Source organism: Colletotrichum chrysophilum (genome assembly GCF_026319265.1).
Source record: "Colletotrichum chrysophilum strain AFK26 chromosome Unknown scaffold_142, whole genome shotgun sequence".
Lineage (NCBI taxonomy): Eukaryota > Fungi > Ascomycota > Sordariomycetes > Glomerellales > Glomerellaceae > Colletotrichum > Colletotrichum chrysophilum.
This window is the reverse complement of record NW_026517429.1, coordinates 63,286-79,493: the sequence shown is the minus strand read 5'-3', so window position 1 is coordinate 79,493 and position 16,208 is coordinate 63,286. Positions and strand designations below refer to the sequence as shown.

Here is a 16,208-nt window from a genome sequence, read left to right as displayed (position 1 = left end):
TAATAAGCGCTGTTGTGCCAAGGCGCCCAAAAAGGGACCTGGCAGTGGATGATGCTCTTGAGATTAGGGAACAGGGAACGTCGCTTCCACAACCACTCGTTTTCTTGTGAAAGGCAGTCAAACGGCTTCGTACTGCCACCTTGTCGAAACGGCCCCAGCGATAGATTTCGAACTTTGCTGTACCACAACAAGCACTCGGAGGAGGGTGTCACTTGAAGTCCCGCGTCAGCGATATCGAGACTGATAAAGTCGACGTCCCAGTTGACGTGGAAGTACATGGGATGTGAGTCCCACCGCATTTCTAGTCCCCGAAGCCCGATTTCGGGCGAAAAGATGGGGAAGCAAGACTTTGGACGGATCTTGCGGGCCACCTCTGTCGATTCTTTGTTGATTTGCGTGTCGATAGAAGTGTGGTATGTTCTCGAGCATCCATGGTGGACTAGCGTCCAACGCAAATCATAGCTGTGACCACTGGTCCACGCTTGGAGCATTTTACAAACGGACCGAAAGAATCTTGGCTCGAGGAAGAACTCGCGCCATATCATCAAACGTATCTCGCAAGGAAAGTCTTGAAACCGAGGGAATGTCGGGGCCGCCGCCGCTCGGATCGACATGTTTAATAAACGAAGTCGCGTTTTGTAATCCATGGTTGAGTGTGTGAATGTCTTCCACTTTGAGTAATATGAGAAAGAAGAGAGTATACCAACGTTGGTTTTTCTAGGCCGCCGTCTATAAATACTCTACTCTGTTGAGTCCCCCTAAGGCTGGATCCATCCAACGCCAAAATCGTCAAGGTTTCGATGAGCCACGGCTACAGGCCACATTAACCCAGCAAGTTCCTTCTCCGTCAACTATACCGCAGTCTCGGGCTTGCGTCCATAAACGTTTTGCCTGGTTTTGGTGAGCACCTCCACATTTCAATCCTCGCGGAAAACTCACAAGTATATCACGGTCTGAAGCTCAGGGTCCTTGAGCGCTTTCCGCGCTTCGGCGACGAACACTCTGGCAGGAATGCCCTCCCATCCCATCACCTGTGTCAACAGAAACATTGAGAATCCTTCGAGGGACTGATCATGAAACTCCAAGTTGCATATGCCAATCTCTCTAAGAATGGGGTCCTTAGGCCAACCTCCGATCGGCACAGGCCATGTCTTCTCGACGACGTCGACGAACCCAGCTTCTCTGAGTGCGTTGGCAATCTTGTGCCCTCCTCGAGACTGGTCCATCGACTTGCCGAGTTTGTTGGCGGCTTCAAAGAAGAGTTTACCCCATCGGCGGTAAATGTGGTCTTCCGGCAAGTCGGGGTTCGTTTGCGAGCGGAACTCGATATCGAAATCCTTGATTTCAAAGTAGCCGCCAGGGTTGAGGTGATCGTAGATCTGCTTGTAAAATGCTGGCCAATCGGAAATGCAAGCTTCCATGTGACGCAGGTGAATGAAGTCGAAGTCGGGAGACCAGGTCCACGGTTGCTCGACATCGTCTATCTGGAACTTGCAGTTGGGAGGCACCCAGCCTGGCTGGATGGGTGAAATATCAACGCCCGTCACGTCAGACGTGGGGAACTCGTCGGCAAAGTCACTTAAATGGCAGCGGTCAGAGACGAACGTCCTAAGAAGCTCGAGGGGAAAACGTCTTACATGGCCCAGATGCCGGTCCCGGTGCCTAGGTCGAGAACTTTCTGTCTCGTTCATCAGTACTGCAACCCATCTGGGGCAAACTATTCAACATTACTTACTCCGGGATTCTCTGGCAAAGGCGAAAGAAATAGCCTATCATCCAGCAACAGAGTTTCCCAGTAGTGCCTGTAAAAGGTGCGAGTGTTATTAAACCAACGTCTGAAAGAATTGTGGGTTTACGCACGCAAGCTCTAGACCCTCATTCTGCTGCTCGTCATTAGGCCCCCAGTAGTCGGTCTTCTGTGTGTAAGTGCGGCCATGGATCTTCCGATACTCGGTAATGCTTGCCGCTAGCGAGGCAGTCGACTCTGTGGCGACGCTGCGTTGTTTGAGTTAGCCCCGGCGGCGGAATAGAGTGGTGTCTTGTACCTTTCCGAGCCGGCCAGTGAGTCTTCGTCATCATCTGCGGCAGGTTGAGGATTCTAGAAGCCCGAGTAGCATCGGCAAAGTGGCCATAACTCACATCTCTGTCTTGCGTGCAAGTTCGTGATCGCGACTATCACAGATATCGTTGGGAACAGGAGACTTATAATCGTACCGGCTGGGCTGCGACTGGTGCAGGTTCAATGGCAGCTGCAGGAGAAGCAGCGGTGGCCTCTGTTGGCGGAGAGCTGGCGGCGGTCGGGTTGCCCTCGTCTGTAGCCTGCATTGTGTAGGTGATTGAATGGTCAATGTCACTCTCAGATACTGCAAGTCACGAAGAGACCACAAGATTCTTCAGCAGATGAGGCGGGTTTACCCCTCACTATTATACCGTAATATCCGGTGCCCTTTTTGGGTGTCCTACTTCTTGGCGACATGGGAGAAGGCTGGCTGCTCTGCATATTGGAGGATCCAACAGACCTTGTGGACAAATGACAGATCGCGGCCCCCCGGTACAGTCTATGCTACTAGGCGGTTTCGGGCAATCGAATCGCCAAATGTTTCTATCGATGAACGCACAAGGAACGAGGGGCGCCAGCCATTCACAATGCGCTATTGCAAAGCGTGTGCGATAAGCTGTTTGTACTCTTAACTACCTTATACACAATGCCGCATAGAATCTTGATTGATTTACTTGGCTTCTACTCTCCGGCGGCTTTTAGTTTCAAGAAATACTTCTAGAAAGCCATTGAAGCTAAATTCCTATGAGGCTTGAATCGCGTTGCTTCATGGCGTGATGTGTGGTTTACGACGTCGTCGCCGATTACATCAGTCGCGCCTTACTCTTACTCACTGTGCGGACTTCCTTCATATCAGCATGAATTATTCTCCGCAGAAAATGGGCAACTTATGCTTCTAGTTCGTTGCTCCCTTTTGGCTGACATCGCTCATCGCAGGAGAGGATAATACGCCTGGCCTTTGACAAAACTGGGACGTTAGAGGCTCAAACAACTTTCTTAGTGCGATAATACTGTTCTCACTCATTCGATTAGTAGCCATAATATATTCTCTTCATATATTTGTGAGGGTTGATTGCTTTTGGATGTCTATTTTCATTTGTACTCTTTTCTCTGCGCCGAAAACTTGTTCCACCATGCGCCATTACTGTCGATAGCTATCCAAGTAAACCTCTTTAACTACCAGCAGAGTAACGAATGACCAACAACGGAAAGGTGGACAATCACAGAAAAGAATTTCACAGACTGATGGTTTGATATTTTTGCCAGGTATTTCTGCAATGCACAAATGCTCACTTGTTGAGTTGGCTGAGGAATGAGAGTGAAGGTGATTCGTTACGGTTGGCAAAGTCGTGTGGACCTTTCACCGGGCACAAGCGCAATGTGGGTGACGGCCAGTAAATGGGAGGCAATAGTACTATTTACCCACTGCGAGTAGAAACTAAACGAGGCAGGCAGATCATCATTTGGATTCATCCATTTTCTTGTCGGTTATGATAAAAAAATGACCATATCCAAAGATGGGGATATGGCGCCATGTCAGTTGGACGGTCTGGATAAGGTGCTATCACGAGATCTCACAACCGACATTACAACACGACGAGTTTCCCCTCTCTGAGTCACTGGGACCCTCCAACTAAGCCTTTAACGGGAGTCGTCCAAGATAAGAGAATCCTTCGAGGTGTTCTTCCCTCAATTGAGAGGCATCACCCCTCATTTTTCCTTGATTCACTGAGGCTGAGTTCAGCGAGTAATTTGCGGGCAGATGCCGTACGGTCCGTGCCGCAGAGTGAAATAAATCGTGGCTGGGAAACAACTCACTGAAAATGTGCATCTCACAGCTTATTAGGTGGCTCGCACTCACTTCACAGGCTCACTCTCACTCTCAGGCGGCTCTCATAGGCTGCCCGGCACTCACCCTTCACTCAACGCAACGCAAGGGTCCGAATGCAGTGACACGCGATCACCTGCCACAAAAATCTCACCCGTTCTTACCTCAGACAAAATCAACGGGCCTGCCTTGTGTGAGGTGTGTTTTGTTTCGTTTGCCGCAAGGGGTGCTCTTTCCCTTTTTCTTTCCTTCTTTTCTCAAACGGCTGACCGCCTGGTGTCAGAATTCCAACCGAACCTTCTTCACCACAAAGCGACATCCTACCAACAACACCAACCTTGAACAACATCACAAGTACCAGCAACAGGGAACCATCCGTCCCTCGCCGCACCACACCAACACCAGCATCCATCTCTCGCCAAGCGGTCGCTTCCCCAAGGGAACCCCGGCTCGTCCTTCCCACCACCAAAGACCCCGACTGCTCCAGCACCGCACTGCACTGCAACAATGATGCTGCAGCGCGCTGCGTGTCGCCCCAGCGTCGGCGCCGGAGTCGGCCTCCGTCTCTCCTCAGCGCCGAGCACTGCTGTCCGTGCTGCTCCGCGCTGGACGCGTCTTTACTCGGCCGGCGGCCCTTCCAAGCCCAAGTCGTCAAGCCGCGTGTTGCCGGCCGTCGCTGCAGTCCTCGCAGGCGGTGTCGGGTACCAGCTCGCTCAGTACCAGAAGACGAGCAAAAGCGGCGCCATTCCCACGCTTTCCGGCCCTGTCGATCTCGACGCCCTGACCAAGTCGCCCGTCGACAGCGGCAGCTTCGAGACGGCAGATGCGAAGCTTCGCGAGGATGTGTTTGTCGGCTCATTTACGGCTGAGGGCAAGAACACTCACGTTCACGCCGCCAGAGTCGCCAGCAACCACCCCGTCGAGGACATGATGGCCTTCTCCCTGGCCCCGGGCGTGGGCAAGTCCGAGACGCTCTTCAACGGAGTCTACGATGGTCACGCGTTAGTTCCCCAATTCTCTTTGCCGCCTCACCTTACTGACCCCAAAACAGCGGATGGGCAACTTCAGTCGTGCTTAAGGACGCCCTCATCCCTGCCGTCTCCGCCCCTCTATCTCAGCTCCCCAGCGGGACCCCAGACAGCACCATCGACACCACGATCGTCAAGGCCTTCACCAACCTCGACGACCTTCTCTTCGCCAACGCCAAGAAAGCCGTAGATGGCCTCAAAGCCGGCACCTGCGAGACTGCAGACTCCCGCGTGACCTCCGTCCTTGCCCCCGTCATCGCTGGCTCCTGCGCCCTCCTCTCCATCTTCGACCCCGTAACCTCCACCCTCCGCGTCGCCTGCACCGGCGACTCTCGCGCCGTCCTGGGCTCCATCCCCGCCGGCGCCACCTCGTACTCCTCCCTTGAGCTTTCCAAGGACCAGAACGGCCGCAACCAGGACGAGTTCGACCGGCTCGCCAAGGAGCACCCCGGTGAGGAGGCTGACATGATCGATCCCAAGTCAGGGCGCCTGTTCGGAATAGCAGTCACGCGCGCCTTTGGCGACCATCGCTGGAAATGGGACAACGACTTCATCACTCATATCCACCAGAACTTTTGGGGCACCGGCCCGCGCCCCAAGACCAAGACGGCACCCTACATGACCGCCGCGCCCGTCGTCACGACAACCAAGATTGAGAGCCCCGACTTTGTCATCCTCGCGTCGGACGGCCTGTGGGACCACATCTCGTCCAAGGACGCCGTGGAATGCGTCTCCCAATGGATCGCGGCGAAGAAGGCCGGAAAGCAGACGCCGCAGGACAAGCTCGCCGCCACCCCCGGCCAGAAGAGCGAGCTCGACTTCACCTACGGCTGGCCTAACTGGTACGCCAAACCTGAGAACTTTGTTGTCGAGGATCTCGACAACGCCGCCGTCCACCTCATCAAGAACGCCCTGGGAGGTGCCCGGAGAACCCTCTTCACCGGTGTCGCCCTCGCGTACCCTCCCCTGTCGCGTAGTGTAAGAGACGATGTCACAGTGCAGGTCATCTTTTTCCAGGATCCCGCGAAGTCGGGCTGATGGCTGGCGTAATGAAGGGTTTACTCGGATATGAAATGGGCCGGTTGGCGTTATGGGTTTATGGGCTTTTTCTCCGTACGATGCAGCTGCCATGGCTGCCAACACCATGAGGTGAGCTGTTTCACATCTCACACCACCAAGATACGACAAAAACATGCAGAAAAGTAGGAAAAGTAGAAAAACAATACAATAAGAACGATTCATGGCAACTGAAACGTCACGATTTGCGTGCTTTGGTGGACAGTGACTCTTCACAGCTTTTCGGTATCAACCACAGCAAAGTCACGACCACGATCACGTTCACTCAAGAAGATCGTTGGGTTTAAACTTATTGACTTGTACTACTGATCTCCTGACAACTTCAGCATACAACCCTACAGAACCCACAGCCCTCTAGGCAAACTCATTCTCGCCAACCCACTCGTACTCATCCTGCTCGGCATCTCGGTCCTCGTCGTCCAGGATGCAGTAATCCTCATCGTCAATCTCCACCTCCGCGGTCTCGCCCTCTGTCACGGAGGAGGCAACCGACACCGCCACTTCCTCGGGGACTTCAGCTCCCGACTCGCGGAGCAATTCGCACGTGGCGCAGTAGCAGCTGTCGAGAAGGGTATCGTCAGATTCCGCACAGTCGCAGACCATGTCCTCGCCATCGCAGGCCTCGTCATCGTAGCCGCCGATGTGGGACCAGGAAGCGTTGGCGCATTGGCATTCAGGGCACGGGCACTGCTCTTGCTCAGGCTCGTTCTCCTCGGTTTCGTCCTGCTCGGGCTCCATCACAGGCTCGTTCTCCATCACAGTCTCATCCTCGTGTGAAGGCTCTTCCTCGTATGAAGACTCATCCTCGTGTGAAGGCTCTTCCTCGTATGAAGGCTCATCCTCGCACGAAGACTCTTCCTCGCACGAAGGCTCGTTCTCATTTAAAGATTCGTCTTGGTCGCCCTCTGAAGACTCGTCGTCGTCCTCATCTTCCTCATCTGAAGACTCATCCTCATCTGAAGAGTCATCCTCATCGGAAGACTCGTCCTCATCGTCCTCATCTGAAGACTCTTCCTCCTCAGAATCCATCAAAGTAGGTGGATCATCCTGGTTGTAATGGTTCATGGAATCCTCATCGTCCTCAACGTAAGGTCCACAGTAACTCATTGGCTCGTTCCCTTCTGTGTATAGCCCGACCTCGTCATCCACCTCTGCAACGCTATCTGCAGCCTCTTCGGGGATGGGGACGCCCACATCGGGATACAATGGACGTGTTGCAGAACTAGTCTGAGGAGCCTCTGAAGAAGCAGCCTCCTTCTCCGCCATCTTCTGAATCATCCTATCGACCGAGGTGGACGCCCGCTTCAGGTCCTCGTTCAAGGCCCGGACGGTCGCCGCGGTGGAGATGTGCAAGTTCTGGAACTTGGCGGCGAGTGTGTTGTACGCCAACTCAAAGTCGACGGGCGGCTTAGGAGCAGGCCGGGGGGGTTGAGCCATTGCTCGGGTCGTTTCTGTCCGGACGGGTGCCGGCGGGGGGACAGAGGGTGCCGGCGGGACATCATAGCAGGCTGTGTGTCGGAGAGGATGGTTGGGCGTGTATGGGGTAGGATAGCTGGGCCTGGTCGGCGGGGTAGCAGAGTAGAATGCCGGGACGGCAGCGTAGTTGAGTGTCGACGGGGAAGCATAGTTCATCCAGTTAGCATAGTAGGGCGTCGACGGGCCAGTCCAGTTGGGCGCGTACGGAGAAGTATAGTTGGGCCTGTACGGGTAAGGATGCTTGAGGTCGAGAGAGGGACGCTGATTGTAGGAGTGGGAGATATGGCCGTTCTTCTCTTGACCGGGGGTCTTCTTAGCTTCGTTCCGGTTCTCGGGCTGTGGGAACGGTGTCGAGACGGTTGCCGGCGGGGCAACATTGTAGGAGCCGTACGACGCAGCGATTATGGGAGCATACTGCCCGCGAAGGGTGTCCACATAAAGCGAAGGCTGCTTGGGTGTCAGGTAATGTCTTTGTGCAGGCTGTGGGTACGCGCTTGCGGTCGCCCAGATTGGACGGTCGCCGGAGGGCATCTCAGCCCCGTTGCCCCGACTTTCCTTCTTCTCCTGCCTCGGAGCTTTCTCCGTTCCGTTCTGCTTCCCTGGACGGAGACTGGGGCCCGCCGGAGTATGGGCTGCTTCTCTCAAAGAGGATGTATCGTATGGGTTCTGAGGCGGAGGATTATGAACCTCAAAAAAAGTTCCCCGAGATCGTATTTTTCCTTGTTCATGGTCCTTCAAGGCCTTCTCGGCCGTCCGCATTTGCTGGAGCAGCGCGTCTTCACTGCGTTTATTCCTCTTCATCATTTCATGGAAAGCTTCAGTTTTACTTCGCGATTGGTCGTCGCTTGTCACCGCGGGCGGCGTCGGACCCTGATGCATCCAGGCCGCGGCCGATTGCTTAGCAGCGCAAATGCTAGGAGGCTCCTCAAGCAAACCACCAACGACGCTACTACCGAGATCCTCTTGTGAAGTGTCGCGGGACTTCGTGTTGAGAAGCTGCCTCTCGGGAGAAGCCCAGAAGTTGCAGGATACGGCGTCTCCCTTTTCAGGATCCTCATTCCTGACATTTGACGTGGGAAATTCTTGACGGCGTGGCGCGTAAGTCATGGGGGGGTTCGCGACATAAGGAACGTCAATCTTCTGCTTCCCGGCAGCCTTGTCGTCAGGGGTGTTGGGGTGGTTGACCTCGGCAGTGCTGTCCTTGCCCTTGAACAAGTGCTGATACGCCTCCGCCAAAGTGACCTGCTTGACGTTCTCGCTCTTCCACTTCTCGAAGCCGGCCCTGAAGTTCTTGCGCACACGCTCGTTGGACTCAGCCTCGGCCTCGGTCTCGGTCTTGGTCTTGGTCTTCTTCGAAGCCGAAGCAACAGTCTCGCTCTCGAGCTTCTCCTCCCGCTGCCGCTTCACCCTCTGCAGCTGAACGTCCATCTGCGCAGCCGAGTCGGCCCAGTACTGCTTGCGCTCCCACTGCTTCTCCTGCTCCGACAACTCCGAAGCCCGCCCCAGCACAGCCAACATCGTCTCGTTCGAACGTTCGGGCCAGCCTCTCAGGAAACTGTCCGGATTGGAGCGGCCTGTCCAGTGTGGGTCATGGAGTGCATCTGACAGGAAATGCTCCTTGTCACCGTTATCGACGACAAGATCTTCTTCCATTTGGCGTTGTCTAACCTCTAAGGTCTGTAGGCTGCGTTCTCTCTTGGCGGCCTCATCTTCGGCTCCGCTGCGGTCGACGGCTTTGCCTTTTCCCTTGACGTCAGTCTCTGGGTTGGACATCTCGGAAAACATTGACTTTATCAGAGGCATATTCCAGGCCTTCTTGAAAGTATCAAGAATCTCCTTCGTAGGCGAATAGAACAGAGGCTGCGCAGTACTCTGCCCCTCGGAACCGTCATTGCCGTCAGACGACCAAGAATCAGAACCGGCCTTCAGGTGCTCAATAATCTTCTTCATACCGTCGCCACGCTTGTCTTTGGGTTTGACGAGCCCGTCGGTCTCCGGCTTCAAGGAGCGCTTGAGCCCCTTGAGCTCCTCCTCGGTCGGGGTAAACATCTTCTTCAGCGTCGCCGCATGCTGCTGATCCAACTCCCACTCCAATTGCTTCGCGGTCTTCTCGTTCTGGCGCTTGATCCGCGCGTCCGCACGGTCATTGGCGCGCTCCCACGCAGCCCACGCCTCAATCCGTTCCTGTGTCGTGGACTCCGTGTGCCCGCCTCTGGTCTTGGGATGTTGGAACCGGCTTTCCGGCCACTTAGTAGCCCTCTTGGGGATTCCGCTGCCACTCGCCTCGGGATACAGCGCGGCCTTCTGCTTTTCTACCGTCGCGCGGACTCTTTTCTCTACCAGTTTCTCAATTCGCGCTTGCAAGGCCAATCCCTCAGAATGTTCCGTCGTCTCGGAAAGCTTCCGTCGCAGCCGTAGGGTCTCAAGCCACATCGTAAGCGTGTCCGCGGTGGAGCCCTTGACGCACTCTTCGCTGACGGTGCCGACAGGCGTGAGGCTGGCGTTGTGCCACTTGACTTGGTCGGCGAAAAGCTCCAGGGCGCGGGAGACCTCGGCCTCGGTGATCTCCGTGTCGAGCTTGCGGCCCTCGGAATGGCGGATGCCAAGGACGCAGTCCTCCAAGGCTGTAATCCCGGGGATGGGCGCGCCGTCGGGGAAGACGGAGAAGAAGTAGCGTGTGAGGCCGTTGTCCGATTGCATTTTGGCCAGGATCCCCTTCCTCTGCTGGTTCAAGCGTTCCTCGTTCTTTCTGTTCTCTCTGCGGGTGCGGACGGCGGCCTTGACTTCGTCCCTGGTGTACTTGGCGTCCATTGGGGTACCGTTCAGACGCCTGTTGTCTGCCATGATGGAGCTGACGGGCTTAGGAATGTCCAAGTATGTGATCGAATCCTCGGTCTCGTTGTCCTTCCGCCACGACGACGATGAAGAGGATGACTGCGGCTGCGCCGTGTTCTTGGTTGGGAATGACGTATGGATATTGTGTGGGTAGAACATCTTGTTGGATTTGATTGTTTGGTGTACTGAGACAGAACCAACTTGTAGATCTGAAAGTTCGACAAGGAGGGAAAGAGGGTGAGCGGCGTGTGGCCCCAAAGTTTTCGACTTTATACCCTTCTACCACACAACGGAATTATGTCGAAGCCACCTCTCTGGCATGGCTTGCAAACTGCCTTCTGGCGACCCGTAGGCATCAGAGTTCTCACGGTCAGGCTGCCATGCAATACGCCTCAAAGGTAAACGCAGGTACAGGTAGGCTCTATTCTTTACCATAAACTCCCACAGGGCACCTTGATGATGTCCAAATCCTGCTGAAAAATACGAACACAAAGGGGTATCCATGCGAAACGCTCTAGAAAATTCCAAGCCTCAACCCTTGTGAGGCAGATGTTCCGACCGTCTCTGCGAACCGGAGAAAGTCTCCGATATCGACAGCGAAAGTCGGGCACCAAGGTCGCAACCGTGGTGACTTTTGTGAAAAGACATAGGGGGTGTAGACGGACACTATTCGTCGCCCACAAAATCCTCGCCGTCGGATTCCAATCCAGGATATTCGGAGCCATCTTCCTTCATCTTGGAGACGGCCTGAGTGATGAACTTGTTGTCAGGCCTCAAGGCTGCGTATATGTGCGGAACCACGGTGACAGGAACCTTGTCACGTGAAGCCGTTGTCATGGCCTTAATGTGCTGCAACTGTTTGCCAGCCATGCGCCACAGGAGGGTGGACTTTCGCTTGTACCAGTACTTGAAGGCAGTGCTGGCGCGAATCAAGGCCCACGTTGTGTGCTCTTCCGTCTTGAACGACTGTTTGAGATACGCCGTCGCCAAGGGGTTGAGCTCCTCGTCCGCCCGAGGCTGAATGGCACACCATAGTTCGTAGACTTCGGACATACGGCGAGGAAGCTCGTCTTTGTCCTTGGTCATGGTCACACTTTTGCCCCACTGCTCCTCCAGCGCCATCAAGTCCTTCCTCAGGTTCTTCAACACCTTCTTGAGCACTGGCATAGTCGACGCCAGCTTTTCAAGCTCATCGTGTGGCGTGACTAAGTCGGGATCCCAGTACTCAGCTGTCAGCTCCTCGTTGTCTTCTTTACTCAACTGAAGAGACCTCAACTCGCGCTTGGAACTAGAGCGCGTATTCATCGCTCGGTGGAACCTCTCCAGCTCCTTGTCGATGGTCGGTTTGGCAACCGAGAATTTCAGGTAGTCAATAATGTGGGCAGGATTCCCTCTGCTAGGCCAACTCTCACTCTTGTACGCTGGCTCATCCAAGTCTCGAAATTTATGGCTGTCGAGCACCTCTCGGCGGAACCTCTTCCAATCATCTGCCGTAAACTCGAAGCCCTGTTTGGACTGGTCAACGAGGTTCCCAAGAAGTGTGCTCAACCACAGCGCATAATTATTGTTTACGCTGTTGATCTTGTAGCAGAGCCGTTCTTTAAAGTTCGTCGCGATACCCAAAAAACTAGGGCGCACACTGAAAGCGACACTCTGCTTTATCATTGCAGGGACCGCTGCAACCTTGCCGTGTCGCCGCACAAGGTCTTCGTACAATGTCTTGTCTTTCTTGAGGTACCTGGACAGGTCTGGACTTGGGGGGACATTGGCGTTAACAAAGTTGGACACAATGGCTGGTTCCCAGCAAACCCAAGCTTTGTCTCCGTCGTAGTCGCCGCCAGACAGCTTTTCGGCCAGTGGAATGTCCCCCTTGGCCGAGAAAACGATGACATCCTTCAATGCATGAAGCTCCGGCTTGAAAACAGCCTTGACTCGCTGGACGTCGCTCACAAAGTGTGCAGGAGATCGGGCCACGAGAACATCGCACCCGTGTAGCATAGAGTCGGAAAAGGATTCGGTCTGGAACTTGGATGAGAAGCAAAGATGCACTTCGTTTTCTTCCAACACACCCCAAAAGTCGATGACCATGTAAAAGTAGGCAGAGTTGGGAATCTTGATGCTCATCTTCTTCTTCAGGTTCTCGCACTTTTGGCGACGAAGGTTCCATGCGATATCCTGAATGAACTTCTGCTTGGAAGGCTCGAAGCCGCCGTCGATGAGAAAGTTCATCGTTTCCTCGTTGGAGTCGGGGAGGCCGGCCAAAAAGGGCACACTGTTGTGGATCAAGCGTTGCTTCCGACCGATGGAGTTTTCGTTCACCCACTGTCGAAACTGTACTGGGTACTTCATGGCATTTTTCTGTCCTTCTAGTTCGCGGTTGAGTTCATCTACGAGACTGTCTCCGATGGCCTTTCTCATGATTGGCTTGTCTACAGCGCGGTCTTCTAGGACAGGAAGAAATTGGATGTTGAGACTTGCGGATCGCGGCTCGGCAGCGTGGCTCTTGATTTCGAGCGTACGATGTTCTGGATCTAGGTAGTCGCAATTCCACTTCCTCTGGGACGGCCATGTCTCTATCCACAAGCCGTCTCCAGTGTCTTTGATATCAATAAGCCACATACCCTTGGCAGGGCCGAAACGCCCCTGAATTGCAGAAGGAATGTCTTGCAAACCGAGGACGTCTTTGATTTTTTGAGCGAGCTTAGGTGACATGCGGCCAATACCGTCGTTCATTACCTTTCCGATTGGCGAAACCATGTCTTTCTCCTGGTGACGGATCTGATTGCGATTCAGGACAACAACCGGGGTTGTTTTGCTGAGTCCAAGTTGAATGCGGGCAAACAATTTGAGGTACGGCTGGTGTTCGTTGCAGTCCAACTGCAAGAGCCAGTTGAGCATGTCTCGCACCTCCAGCTTGACTCTGAGCTCGCTAGGAGTTTCCATAGGCACTGAACTCATGGGGATAGCAGCATGGAAGTTGTTTCCATTTTCGGCAAAAAGACTTATCTTTTCTCGAAAGATGGGCTTGGGGTCAGGACCAAGGCTCACGTTGGTCTGAGGCGTCTTGTACCCTGCGTCTCGCGAATAAAAAGCGCGCCATTGCCGGCCGGCGAGATAATGCAACCGAGAAGAGAACCAATCAATGACGTCTTCGGAGATTTTGGGATTATTGATGGGCGTTTCCCAGGAGTTCGGGGACGGGATGACAAGCTCAATGAACCGGTCGGATCCAAATCGGCGGTGCAGGCGGCAGCCCTGGTCTAACGCGATTGGCTCCATCGTCAAAGAGAAGATTGGCCCGGATTTGACTTTCTTGGTTTGTACAAGTGAGGCCGTGAAAGTGACATGCTGTCCTCGAGGAGACTTGAAGCCACTCAGACCTGCAGTCCAAGCATCCGTTGTTGGTCTCTCGGGGAAAGCTTTGCCGGCGAAGGATGGGTGTGCGAGCAGCGCTCTCCAGAGATTATTGTAGCTGATCCAGGTTTCATCGTAAGACATGAGGGTTTCACCAAGGTCAACACCGCAGTGGAGTGCGATACGGGTGATCTCCCACGCGACGGCAAAAGGAGCCCGGTTGAGCCATGCTGGGAATCTGGCTAGAGCATGGTCAGTACAGAAGCTTGAGAGTACGGTCTTGTTGCAGTGGGCACGGCGCGACGAGGACAAGGGCCGAGAAACTCACGCCAGGTGGCGATAAGCCGGGACTGGAGGTCAACTGGCTCTGAACGTTTTGACGGGCTCAGAATTGGCTGGTACAGGGCGGGATCATCAAGACCTGAGATCTCCGAGTAAATCGTTGTGAGACCGGGGGAGCTGTCGCCCGGGGTGGGTACATGGCCAGGCGGCTTGGTGTAGAGCCTTGAAGACACCTCGGCCTCATGCTCCGTGAAGGAGACATTGAGAGCATCCAAGTGACCTGACGAAGCTGGAAAGGGGTCTTGCGACTGAGAAGATCTCGGCTCCTGCGAGAGTACCGGTCCTCGTATCCTTGCCTCATAGCTTGGCGCTGGAACAGTCTCTTGAGTACTAGGAGGAGGTTCATTCGCGGCAGAGAATAGCGAAGCCCGGCTGGTGGTGGCCAATGTTGCGACGGAGGCAGCAGCATACACGCTTTCCCGTAGGGGCGGAAGCACATTTGACAAAGGTTTAGGCTTAATGTCGCTGAAAGGATTGTCCCTGACGAACTTGGCTGAGGGCAAATCAGGTTTGGCAGATCGGGAGCGGCTAGGGACCTTGTCCAAAGCATCGGCAATTGCTTCGTCAATTTCTTCGTCAACCGCCGGGCTAGCTTTGACCCTCTTTGGGGAGTCCTTCGTGTCCTCGGGCGGCCTTCTCTTAGACTTGGGAACCTCGATGGAAGTGTAGACTGCCGGGCCGCTCTGGGCACGCGCAAAGGGTCTTGGCTTGGGAATGTCCTCCCTGTCCTGTGGCTTAGCCTTCTCCAGCACGCTGATTAGAATCTCTTGAAGCTCCAACACCTCTCCCGGAGATTCGGCTATTGGTGGTCTCGCTGTGGCAGGGACGGGGTCGTAACAGTCGGACAAACGAATCCATTTCTGGCTGGCGGCACGAGCCTCTAAGTGGAAGGCATGCAATATCTTGTCGAGAAGAGTGGTGTTTTGGAAGCAGTGGAACCTGATGCAGTACACAATTTTGTCGCTCCGGGCGAAAGCTGCATCGTGTTTGCGGCGGCGCTCGGAGTGTCTCGGGGTCAAGGTACGGTCAGGGATCTCGATGGCGAGGTTGTAATCGCGGTTCAGCTTGTCGATGGTCTCGGCGAGTCGCTCGATATGTTTCGGCTTTTTAGGGGTTCTCGGTGCAGACTGGGCGGGCTTGGTATGCGGTGCCATGATTGCGACGAGGTCTAGAAGGGAAGGGAGAAGTCAATTTTTCGGTCTCCAGCTAAGAACATCAGGGAAAGAAGGGTACCTCAGTGGATGTCAGATGGACCTATTAGTCCAGAAGATCATGATGGCAGTCGTCGGAGCACCAAGTTGCGGCAAGGCTGTGCCATGTCGAGAGGCGCAATCAAACGGAGGGTCTTCCGCCGTTGGCGCAACGGGGGAAAAGCGAGGCGGCGGGGTACGGCAGGTCGAGATAGAGAGATCGAGGGCGAATGCGACACAATGCCACGAGCTGGCGAGGCAGAGTCGCTGCCGGGTGCGGGGGAGGAGACGACCTTCGAGAGAGCAATCAATATGTGGTGAGGTGATGTTTGCTTGGACAAACGCAGGTTGCCGACACCTCGCAAGGGGGAGAGCGGCTGTGACGACTGTGACGCTACAGAGACTCGGAGGGAGGAAGGAAGGTGCTGTGGTACAAGGTACATCCCACCCAGCAGAGACATCAGCGAGCGGGAAGGGACGACGGGTTGGAAAACGAGACGGGAAGGCGCGCATGGTGGGGCCTGCGCAAGCTCTGCCATTGGATGAGACGCACGGACACCACGGGAACGGCGGCTAGCCCGGGGCTATGGAAAAACAGTAACGACATTGACCAATCAAGGGCACTCTGTGGGTCCACTGACAGGATCGAGCACGGACCGCACCGGCAGCTAAGGCAGGGACCGCCCTGAATCATCTCACTGCTCTTTCACTCTCACTGAAGCATCTCTCAGTGAGTGTTTGTTTTCATGTGACGAACAATCTGAGAGTAAGGGAATGGGACATCTTGTGCTGCCCAGATTTACCCGCACGTCATATAGAATACATCAGAAGATTCCTATTTAGAGGGTGCGTATCCTCAAAAGAGTTAAGTTCAATTTCCTACTTTCAATCCCACTTGGTCTGAACGGGCACCTATATGATTATGAAGTCGCCTCAACCTCAAGTTTTACTCAGAAACCCTTCTGCTCACCAAAAAGTCTTCTCTTGATATATTTTTAGGAGATTATTGAGGCTGAATA

The 16,208-nt window shown here is 54.5% G+C and overlaps 4 protein-coding genes across 4 annotated transcripts; 1 reads left to right on the top strand and 3 right to left on the bottom strand.

Moving 5' to 3' along the window:
- Positions 1-935: 935 nt before the first annotated feature.
- Positions 936-2,325, bottom strand: COL26b_011520 (uncharacterized protein; the record flags this gene model as incomplete). The annotated part of the gene is made up of 6 exons (XM_053184186.1): positions 936-1,578; positions 1,638-1,678; positions 1,736-1,802; positions 1,861-1,995; positions 2,046-2,098; positions 2,215-2,325. 6 exons carry the CDS (start codon positions 2,323-2,325, stop codon positions 936-938), a joined length of 1,050 nt encoding a protein of 349 aa, XP_053031883.1.
- A 2,069-nt stretch (positions 2,326-4,394) lies between these two features.
- Positions 4,395-5,953, top strand: COL26b_011519 (uncharacterized protein; the record flags this gene model as incomplete). Its single annotated transcript, XM_053184185.1, has 2 exons — positions 4,395-4,888; positions 4,939-5,953. 2 exons carry the CDS (start codon positions 4,395-4,397, stop codon positions 5,951-5,953), a joined length of 1,509 nt encoding a protein of 502 aa, XP_053031882.1.
- Positions 5,954-6,346: 393 nt separating this feature from the next.
- Positions 6,347-10,462, bottom strand: COL26b_011518 (uncharacterized protein; the record flags this gene model as incomplete). The annotated part of the gene is made up of 1 exon (XM_053184184.1): positions 6,347-10,462. One exon carries the CDS (start codon positions 10,460-10,462, stop codon positions 6,347-6,349), a length of 4,116 nt encoding a protein of 1,371 aa, XP_053031881.1.
- Positions 10,463-10,969: 507 nt separating this feature from the next.
- Positions 10,970-15,153, bottom strand: COL26b_011517 (uncharacterized protein; the record flags this gene model as incomplete). The annotated part of the gene is made up of 2 exons (XM_053184183.1): positions 10,970-13,899; positions 13,986-15,153. The coding sequence occupies 2 exons, from the start codon at positions 15,151-15,153 to the stop codon at positions 10,970-10,972; spliced, it is 4,098 nt and encodes a 1,365-aa protein (XP_053031880.1).
- Positions 15,154-16,208: the final 1,055 nt, after the last annotated feature.